Genomic DNA, 11,740 nt, shown 5'->3' on the forward strand with positions numbered 1-11,740 from the left:
GTATATCGTTTTCAAAGACTACAATCCAACCAATTTAGAAAGAAAAATTCAGTTCATTATCGGTAATAGTTTAGCTATGATCATTATATCTGATCAAATATAAAAAACTAACATTTTTCCAATTATGACCTTTTCCGATCTAAACACTAAGAAATAATATTTAAATATGTTATATTGTTTTTTACACTTTGAGTAATAATAAAACAAATTGTAAAATTAATATCACAATATATGTACAAGAACTTGTACTTGTAGAAATACGTTATGATTGATTATCGCTGTTCAATACATATTTAGAAAAGTACAATTTACATACAGATGTTTACAATTCTAAATAATATATTTAGATGTTGATATTAGTTCATATTGTATGTACTTTCTTAAACAAAATAATGAAATCAATTCTAATTCAGGGAAATATAAATTTAAAAAAAATCTATAATTTTAGAAAAAAATATATATATATATATATCGGTTAAGTTTAAAACATACTTTAACTTTGACTATGGTTACAATTAATAAAAGCTGGATTTTATTTAAAGTTGTTTTTAAAAAGAACCGACTTTAGTGTTTGACTATTATTATGTGCCATTAACTTTAAACTACAATTCAACTATGATTATCGCTGTTCAATACATATCTTTATATATATAATTCTTCTATAAGTGTGTTAGTAACTGAACTCCTACTTTTTCGGTTGGGTTGATTTCGATGAAATTGGCTGTGTGTGTTTGAGTGGGTCCCTGTATGGTTTAGATTCACATATATATAAGTACAATGGGTATGGCACCTCCCATACAATTTAAAAATGTATTATTGCGTATCTGGAGTACTATTATATATGTAGTCTTCAAACTTTGTGTGAGCTATGGCAGAACAACCTTTGCCAGGACATCTAGTTTAATATGTTTTGGATTTTTTTAATTTTGTATGTCAACTGTTCCGCGTTGTCACTTCTCTGTTTTTTATTGTATATTGTATAAAAACATTTTCTACTTTTGCGGTGGCACAAAGTTAAAGTCGGTTCAGTTTAAAACATACTTTAATTTTGACTATGGTTACAAATTAATACAAGATGGTTTTTATTTTAAAGTTGTTTTTAAAAAGAACCGACTTTAGTGTTTGACTATTATTATGGGCCATTAACTTTAAACTACAATTCAACAATGATCGCTGTTCAATACATATATTTATATATATAATTCTTCTGTAAGTGTGTTAGTAACTGAACTCCTCCTTAACGGTTGGGCCGATTTCGATGAAATTGGTTGTGTGTGTTTGAGTGGGTCCCTGGATGGTTTAGATTCACAATTGATCCATATATGTACAATGGGCATGGTACCTCCCATACAAAGTAAAAATTTATTATTGCGTATCTGGAGTACTATTATATAGGGAGTCTTCAAACTTTGTGTGAGCTATGGCAGAACAACGTTTGCCGGGACAGCTAGTTTAATATATTTTGGATTTTTTTTAATTTCGTATGCGGCAGGACAACGTTTGCCGGGACAGCTAATTTAATATAATTAATAGTTATATGTATGAATTCTTGATAGCTTGACCAACCAGATGGACTGACAAAATTGCATATCGCACTTGGTCAACAAGATGGTATTAACTCAAAATTTTAAAATGTTCAGTAGATACTAAAAACTGTCTGTGGTTACAGTTTAAAATAATTTGAAAACATCATAGTATATAAATTCAATTTAAAAATATAATTATATTGTATTTCTTTAAAATTTTTACAATTATTGCAAAACAAATCTGTTTTTTTAATTAATACCATTTTTCTGAAAAAATGTGAACAATTTTATTATAAAAATAGTCACATTGTATCAACAAAACAGTATCAACTCAAAATACAACCAAATATAAATTAAAGAATTTGAACATTTTTAACTAGAATATAGGCTCAACTCAAGATAATATCTGTTTTATGAAAATATATATATCTACTGAAAAAATACACGTATTTAGATGTAGATATTAGTTTATACTACCAAATATAAATGAAAGAATTTGATTATTGTTAACTAGAATATATGCTCAACTCAAAATAATAGCTGTTTTATGAAAATATATATATACTGAAAAAATACACGTAGTCTCATTGCTCTTATATCACGAAAACCATATTTGAGACTATTTGCGTTATAATTATTATCAACAAAATGTATTATTTTGAGTTAATATACACATTTAAATAAAAATACATCGTATATTTTCATAAAAAAATGTATTATTTTGAATTGAGCCTTTATTCAATTTGCTTGTATTTTGAGTTGATACTGTTTTTTTTATAAAATAATACAAAAATATCGAGAAGTTCCAGAAAAATGGTAGTAAATCAAAAAATAGATTTATTTTGCAATACTAGCAAACAATTTAATGAAAAAGAATGTAAATATATTTTCAAATGTTAATATGATGTATTCGGATTAACATTTTTAATTTATTAATTTCATTAATATTACCAAAAATAATAAAGAAAACAGATTTTATGGAAAAATTAAAAAAAAGAAAATATTTAAAAACGTTGACCAATTTTAGTTTATATATAGTTCATATTGTATGCAATTTCGTAAACAAAATAATCAAATCAATTGTAATTCAGGGAAATGTAAATTTTTAAATTTAAAAAAAATCTAAAATTTTAGAAAATTTTTTTTTTCAAATATATTAATAATTTTTACGATTCATAATCAAAACGAAAATTTAAAAAAATACTAGAACTCAAGATATGGAGTTTGAAAGTTTATTAAAACGAAATTGGCGGAGAAGTTGTATATAACTATATATAATATTTACATAAAATGCTGAACATTTTTTTCCATAATCAGAAAGAAAATTTTAATAAAATTACTTAGAAAACTCACTACATTATATTCATTCATAATGCCAAAAATAATAATTTTTACAGTTTATGGAAATATTTAAAAAAAATATTAAATATTAAAATATTTAAAATATTTTAAATATTGAACAATTTGAATAGAAAATAGATATTAAGTTCATCTGTATGCCATTAGTGCGATTCACTAACTTATAACACTTTAGCAGGTGTTAACTTTAACCACACATTCTGATGTTTGCACTAACCACTTTGTGATTCACTAACTTAATTTTAACCACGGTAAATAGTTTTATATTTCTCTGTTTTCAAATTGATATTACGTGGCAACTCTGCCAAGCGAAATGTCAAAATAGGAGAAAAGAACAAAGAAGAATACAAAAAAACAAAACAAATTCCTTTTATTTGTAAAGTTTTGTGCAAGGTAAGTAAACACAACACATTTTTGTTATTTTATTACTCATTTTTTATTTTAGAATGGCTAGTACTTCTACAAAAAGAAGTCGTGCGTCTGCCGAGCAGCTAAGTCAGTGCGACAAGAAGTGGGCCGAATTGTCGGAAACCCTTAATTGTCTTGGTGGGGCGGTTAAAGCGGTCAACCAGTGGCAGGCGGTAAGTAAATAAACTAGAATATATATAAACAATTTTAAAATTTTCGTATTTACAAAGGTTTGGAAAGAATTAAAAAGTCGAACCAGTACCAAAGTACGAGATCGAAAAAGGCAACAAGCGCTAACAGGAAATAGGCCATTGACACAGGAGGCCTTAAGTGATATGGAAAGGCGGGTAGTTGCTGTCGTCGGAAATGACTACATAGAGGGCCACGAATCCGTTACCGAAAATATTCCAATGGAAGAGGTAAGTTATAGTGAAGTTAATGGGTGCGTTCGTAAATGCAGTAAATTTGTGCATCACTGATGCCACGACCTGCAAACTTTTGCAACATATAACTTTGATTTGCGATGTGATACTCCTAGCACTTCCAAGAGGACACCACGAAAAGGGCTGAAAAGAAAACGGGCTGAGGACGACAGTGAAACAAAAAAAAAACAATTCTTGGAAGTAGCAAGCAAACAGGCTGATGCCTTAGAGGTAGTAATTAACGTTTAATTAACAATTAGAATGAATTATTTTTGCTTTTTTATTTTTTTTTATAGATGATATCCGAATGTTGCGCTTCCAACGTAGCCACTAACAAAATTATGGCCGATGCCATAAAATCGATGGCGGAAGGCCTTAAACAAACTGCCACTGCGATTACCGATTTAGGCAATGTAATAAGCAAAATGTAAGTAACACTGAGCATTTAAATTTGTTTATATTAAGCTTTTTATAAACCTTTTAAAAAACTATTATGGTTAAGGCTCTCATTTTTAATTACAATAAACAAGTAAAACGTTAATGTAATAGTGTCATTATCGAGTGGCTATACTATGAGTCTTATTCATAATAATTTATCAGAGGTTTACCCCCTTATTCATAATAGATGTTTAATTTTATTTGTTTTATAAACCTGTAATAAATATAAAAATTGATTATGAATAAGGCCTTTTTAATAACTATCCTTGATTTTTTGTTTCAGACTTAAAGAGTACATAATTTTCCTGTATATATTTTTAATTTTTGTTATTTATTTTTATTGCTTTGTATTCGTTTTGTTTGTCTCATGAATTGTTTGCTTTATTATTTTTAATGTTTTTTTTATAAAATTTTTGTTTTATTTATTTCTTTGAATGGTGTTTAATTTATCATTTTATTTATTTTTTATTTAACATTTTAAATAACCCACTGCTTATGTGCCAATACAGCTTTTAATAGCTTTTTATTCTATATGTTTTTTATTTTTGTTATTTAATTTTAGTTGCTTTTTATTAATTTTAGTTGTTTGTCACTTGAATTGTTTTCTTTGTACTTTTTTTTTGTACTTATTTTTAATGTTTTTTTTTTATACAATTTTTGTTATATTTCATTGCATGTTTAATTAATCTTTTTATTTATTTATTAATAGTACCCACTGCCAATGTGCCAATAGCACAATTTTTTTTCAATATAATAAATAAATAATTGAATAAAGTCGTTTTACTTTTATTTAAAAAAAATGGTTTTATTTAATAAAATAGGGAAACATACACATAACAAGTAAGAAAGTATGATCGGTCAAGCCCGACCATGTAATACCCTACACTAAGTTAATGAACAAAAATATTTTTCTTTTAAAATTTCAGTAATTTATTTTCGTGAATGATTTTCGGTAGATGGCTTTATATTGGAGCTATGACTAATTATGGACCGATTGTTGAATTTTATGTGTATACCAACATTTTTAAGAGATTTATGCTCATTAAAGTGATTATTTGTATAGATATCTATACCGATCGGCTTTAATGTGGGTGTTGGGACAATATTTTTACACATTACAAACATCTGCAAAAACCCAATATACCCTCCGCACTATGGTGGTGTAGGGTATAAAAACAATACATATACATAATATGTACGTATGTATATTAATATTGCCTATGTAAAATAATTTGCAATTAAGCGGTCTTGGACACGTTTCGCTATTGAGGATGGTAGATTTTGATCTACCAAATCGCGACTTGTATGAGTTACTGAAGTCTCAAACTCTGTTTCATAGCTTTGGTTATGTAAATTTATATTATGTAACGTTGCGCAGACGTTAACAACTTTTCCGGCAAAGCCTGGATCATATAAACGGATTCTTTGCTTATATAAGCATCGCCAAGTTCCTTTTAGGACGCCAAACAGTCGTTCAACAGGATTACGAGTCTTACACAAAGCCTCATTATAACGAAATTTAGAACTTCCTTCTAATTGGTTTGGTAGAGGAGTCATTAACCATGGCTCCAAAGGGTATCCATAATCTCCTATATATTTTTATGTGTTTTTAATAAATTGATATTTTTAGTTTTTTTTATGTAAATATATCTTAATTATACATACCAATTAAAAACATATTGTGGTTTCCATTTTCGAAACTTCGCTGTATGACTCTTCGAACAGCAGAGGAGCTCCATATGTAAGAATCATGCCGTGCTCCTGGGTATTTAGCATTAACATTTAAAATCTTCAAATTTGGATCACATATATGCACGTATGTCAATATTGTATTGTTTTTTTTTGTTTTAATTTGAACCTTACCTTTTGAACATTAATTGAGTGGTAGCTATGGTGATTGACGTAAGCTTCTTCATGACTTTTTTGGGTTAATATTGCTACATGTGTGCAATCAATTGCACCGATTGTACCCGCAACAAAAGGTGAAGAAGCTGATGCAAAAATTGCTTTTGCAGTTTGACGTTCTTCCCGAGTCATTGGGAACATCGTATTGTTAATTGCATCAGTTACTCTATGTATACAACGGCTTACTGACGACTGGCTCATAGATATACCCCATTGCTCTCCTACAGGCCGTTGGTAACATTCAGTTGCATAGAAACGTAAAGTCGCTAGCACCTGTAACGAATATTTTTATTTTTTTTTCTATAATAATATTTGACTATGTACATATATACCTGTTTTTCAGACGATATTCCAGTGATCCTAGAACCTTTTAAAATATCATCAAGTTGGAAAATAATTTCTTCAGCCATTTCCGGACTTAAACGGTAGAGTTTTTTAAATTCTGTCGCTGCCAACTCAAAAGGATTATCCGAATCACGAAGATCACGCCGGTTGACTGAAGGAGTACTATCAACTGGCTCATTATCAAACAAATTGTAGGCTAAATAATCCAAAGCCATTATATTACACGATTATAACGATAAACACTTTTCTAAACCACAATTTGTTTTGCTAAAAATAACAGCTGGCTTTAAACGCCAGCAGATATCGTTTAAAGTGTTAGTGAATAGCAAAATGGTTAATTTTGTGGTTAACATTTTTAAACGAAACAATTGTGGTTTAAAAAGCATAGTGAATCGCACTACAGGTCTCAAAAAACATCAATATCGATAAAACTCACGACATGATTTTCATTCATAATACCAAAAATAATAAAGATAATAAAATAGTACACTTTTCATACAAATTTTACAATTTATGGAAATATTTAAAAAAATAGATTTTTTTTTATTTTTAAATATTTAATAATTTGAATATAAAATCTATACTTATACAAGTGGTTTGTTTCACTGAATAAATTTGCACTGTACACTTGTAGAAAAAAGTCTCGGAAAAGTTACAAGTGATAAATTGAAATTAAATTTGATTTTTAGTAAATTTTTAATAAAAATTACTTAAAATAAACAATCAAAATCCAAAAAAATAATATCAATTATCAGATGATTGGACCATTTTATCAAAGTAACGATTTATTTATTGTGTTTTTTTTAAATAGGTTTCATATGCAGAAGTCATACCACCTACTTTTACGGCGATTGGTGTATTATATATGTTGCTAACGTTGTTGAATATAAAACTTTTTGATTCGTCGATCATATGGTCGAACTTGACCGACTATACTGTCTTACTTGTTTTTTTTTCGAAATAGCCACCTTGGAAATCAAAACATATCGTCACCTAAAATCCGTGTTGCCAATTTAGCACTTTTTGTGGTAAAATTTAGCCCTTTTCAATCTTGTTTAGCCACAAAAAAATTAATTTAGCCTTTTTAGACTCTTTTATTTTCATTTAGCCATTGTCGTGACTAAATCAAAACTTATATACATATCTAATATATATACGTTTGTTTTTGTAATTTACGTTTTTATTGATTCGTCGATCATATGGTCGAACTTGACCGACTATACTTTCTTACTTGTTTTTTTCGAAATAGCCACTTTGGAAATCAAAACATATATCGTCACCTAAAATCCGTGTTGCCAATTTAGCACTTTTTGTGGTAAAATTTAGCCCTTTTCAATCTTGTTTAGCCACAAAAAAATTAATTTAGCCTTTTTAGACTCTTTTATTTTCATTTAGCCATTGTCGTGACTAAATCAAAACTTATATACATATCTAATATAATGATATAAAATCTGTTCAAAAAAAAATTGGCAGGAATATTAGACAAAAATTAACTAACAATTTTGAACCAGTAAACAAATTAAGCATATACAAATTGTTGGAACCTTCTATACATTCTTCAAAATTGCTCTAGTTCTCAAATTATATAATTACATTTTTTCCAAAACATGTTGTATTATTGCATGGTTGCTCAGAATTGTGTGTTCAACGGCCAAAACTCTGTAACTTTTGAAACTATTGATATATTTTTGTATTTTTGAATGTACTTATAACATTCAAAAATATTAACTTTATTTGGGCGATATATATATATATATATATATGCACAGCGCATAGTTTGGGGACAGTAAAAATCATTGATTTTTTTTAGGTAAAATTATTGATTTTATTTTAATTAATCATTTTAAAAAGGAATTTTTAATTTTGTTTGGCTAAATTAATTTTTATTTCAAATTAACTATACTCCGCATACTTTGAGGACAGTCATATACGTTGCGCCTAGTTTGGGGACATGTCCCCAAATTATGAGGTATATAGAAAAAAAATCATGTTGCCACATGTTTGCCAATGTTTGGCGATTTTTTCCTTTTTGTCCAAGTGGTACCAATGTTACATTTTCTTTGCGAATCGCAACTTTAGTACAATAAATCAAATAAAGAAAGAAAAACCTCCACAATTTAATTAAAATTAAGTTAAATCGCTATTTTAGCCTTTCCAAATGGCATAACATTTAATTTTATTGGGTTTTGTGTTTTTATTCACAACTATTTTGATATAAAATGCAACAATTTAATAAACATTATCACATATTTAAAAATATACATATTATGTATGTTTTTAAGGTTCGAATGTGTCTTCTACAAATGCAATAGCACTTAATTTTATTTTTAACTTCAATATCAAATATTTATGTCTGGTGTAAGACATGAAATGTCTGCCATATTTCAAAACAAAATGCTTTTAGTAACATAAATAAAATACAAATTTATATGATTGAATTTGACGATAAAATCAACATATGCATGCTTCTAGGCAGGGCTATAAATTATAAAATAATTCTGCTTATATCTTTGAAACTACGGAATGTTCGATGAAAAAGTTGTATCTTATAAAAAAATAGGCTACACGTTTTTTGTGGTACACTTTTAAGTATGTCATTGTCCACCAATATTGACGAAATATATACGGTTTAAAAGCTTATTTTCTCTAGATATGCACAATATAAAAAACTGTTTCAGAATTCTTTCCACAAAGGTGGTAAAGAAGCGCTTTAAAAGTGGTCGAATTTCGGCCACCGGTCGATCCTAGTAGGTCGATTTTAAGTATGTTATTGTCCACCAATATTGATGAAACATATATGATTTAAGAGGTTCTTTTTTCTAGATATGTACAATATAAAAAATTGTTTAATAATTCTTTCCATAAAAGTGGTAACGAGAGTTTTAAAAGTGGTCGAATTTCGGCAACCAGGCGATTCTAGTATATAATTAATTGTAATACACAGTATGGAACTACATATGTCTGATTTAAATTTAGGAACGTTAATAGTAAAAACAGTGGTATGCAGGGTCATATCCGCAAATTACAGGTACGCCTACCAAACGAGATATATTCTAAAAACTGATTTTTTGTGATATTTTAGATATCTCAAAAACCGTTGGAGGTACAAATTATGTGTTACCAAAATTTAGGGATTATTATTCTCTAAAAATTTTGTAATAACTCATTAACTCGTAGGACGCATAATAACCGAGGTAATAGCAATAAACTGATTTTTTGTAATTTTTCACATCCAATATCTCGAAAAACGTTAGAGGAATGCAAAAGTTTTATGTTACCAAAATGTAGGAATTATTATTCTTTAAAAATATTGTGATAAGTCCCAAACTAGTAGGACGCATAATAAACGAGATAATAGCAATAAACTGATTTTTGCAATTTTTAACAACCACTATCTTGAAAATTGTTGGAAGCACGCACGAATTATGTGTAACCAAATTGTAGGGATTATTATTCTCTAAATATGTTGTTATAACTCCTTAACTCGTAGGACGCATAATAACCGAGATATATGGCAAAAACTGGTTTTATAAGATTTTTGACATCCAATATCTCGAAATCCGATGGAGCTACGCATAAATGCCATCATGAAGGTATTTTTACTCTTTAATTATTCTCTAATAACACCTAAACTCATATAACGCCTAATAACCGACATATATTTTCAAAAACTGATTTTTTATGATTTTTGACATCCAATGTTCGAAAACCGTTGGAGGTATTATATCTGCAACATGTAGGGATTAGTATTCTTTAAATATTCTGTAATAACTTCTAAACTCATACAACGCTTAATAACCGATGTATATGTCAAAAACTATATTAAGTAATTTTTGACATCCAATATCTCGAAAATCGTTCGAGGTATGCAAAAATTATATGTTACCAATATGTAGTGGTTTTTATTTTCTAAAAATGTTGTAATAACCCCTAAACACATAGGACGCCTAAGAACCGAGATATATGCAAAAAAAAAACTGTTTATGATATATTATATTCAATATCTCGAAAACCGTTGGAGGTACGCACAAATTACATGTAACAAAAATGTAGGGATTACTATTCTCTCAAAATCTTGTAATAAGTCCTAAAGTTATAGGATGCATAATAACAGAGATATATTTTTGGCATTCAATATCTCGAAAATCATTGGAAGTATGAAAAAAGTATGTGTTGCCAAAATGTTGGGATTATTATTCTTTAAAAATGTTGTGATAACACCTAAACTCATAGGACGGATACTAACCGAGAAATATGAAAAAAACTTATATTTATGATATTTGGCAACCAATTTAAGATGTGTGCATTCTGCAGCAACAACAATAAAAGAAACAGACACCACCTTTTTCCCGCGTTTTTGTTCATAACAAATTTAAACAAGGTGGTGTCGATTACACAACAACACCATCTTGTACTATTTCATGGCAAATTTAAACACGGTGGTGTCGATTCTACAACAACAACAAGATGGTGTCAACACTATTACTGACACCATCTTGTATAAATTCGCCTTTGAAGATACTAACAAATTATATGCAACCAAAATGAAGGAATTTTTATTGCCTAAAAATTTGGTTATAACTCCTAAACTCATAGGACGCCTAATAACCGAGATATTTTAAATATTTTTTTGATTTTTGATATCCAATATCTCGAAAACCATTGGAAGTACGCACACATCATGTGTAACCAAAATGTTGGGATTATTATTTTCTAAAAATGTTGCGATAAGTCCTAAACTAGTAGGAAGCATAATAAAATAGATAAATGCAAGAAATTGATTTTTGTAATTTTTGACATCCAAAAAATAGTGGGAGGTATGCACGAATTATGTATAACCAAAATGTAGGGATTAATTATTATTCTCTAAAAATGATGTAATAACTCATAAACTCATAGGTCGCATAATAACCGCGATATATGCAAAATATTTATTTTTATAATATATCGAAAATCATCAGATGTAGGCAAATAAAAAATTTCGGGAAGAGTATATTCCCAGAGTGGTTTAAAAATAAACTTTATTTTAAATATTTTGCTAAAACTCAGCCATTATCGACATGTGGTTGTTAAAAAAGTCGAACTATGAACTAACTAAAAAATGTCTTTAAGTTTAAATAATCGTAATAGTCTAACTTTTTATCGTGATTATAAAAAAATGTGTGTTTTTATTACTAAATTATGTAACCATATGTCTTTTACACTAAAACAGTAGAAAAAGACAAAAAGCTACTTTTCATAAATTAGCAAAAGTCGTAACGTCGACTTTTTGTTTTAAAATATTTTTTTTATTTTATAAAAATAAAATGTATTCATATCTAAAATGTTTTTAATATC

At 28.1% G+C, this 11,740-nt stretch overlaps 1 protein-coding gene across 1 annotated transcript; it reads right to left on the bottom strand.

The window, feature by feature from the left end:
• Window positions 1–5,246: 5,246 nt before the first annotated feature.
• Window positions 5,247–6,618, bottom strand: LOC135958566 (putative nuclease HARBI1). Its single transcript, XM_065509465.1, has 4 exons — window positions 6,391–6,618; window positions 6,017–6,331; window positions 5,819–5,963; window positions 5,247–5,742 (listed from the first exon to the last, which is right to left on the bottom strand). Exons 1-4 carry the CDS (start codon window positions 6,616–6,618, stop codon window positions 5,372–5,374), a joined length of 1,059 nt encoding a protein of 352 aa, XP_065365537.1. The 3' UTR covers window positions 5,247–5,371.
• Between the last annotated feature and the right edge of the window lie 5,122 nt (window positions 6,619–11,740).

This window comes from Calliphora vicina, chromosome 4, assembly GCF_958450345.1.
Source record: "Calliphora vicina chromosome 4, idCalVici1.1, whole genome shotgun sequence".
Classification (NCBI taxonomy): Eukaryota; Metazoa; Arthropoda; class Insecta; order Diptera; family Calliphoridae; genus Calliphora; species Calliphora vicina.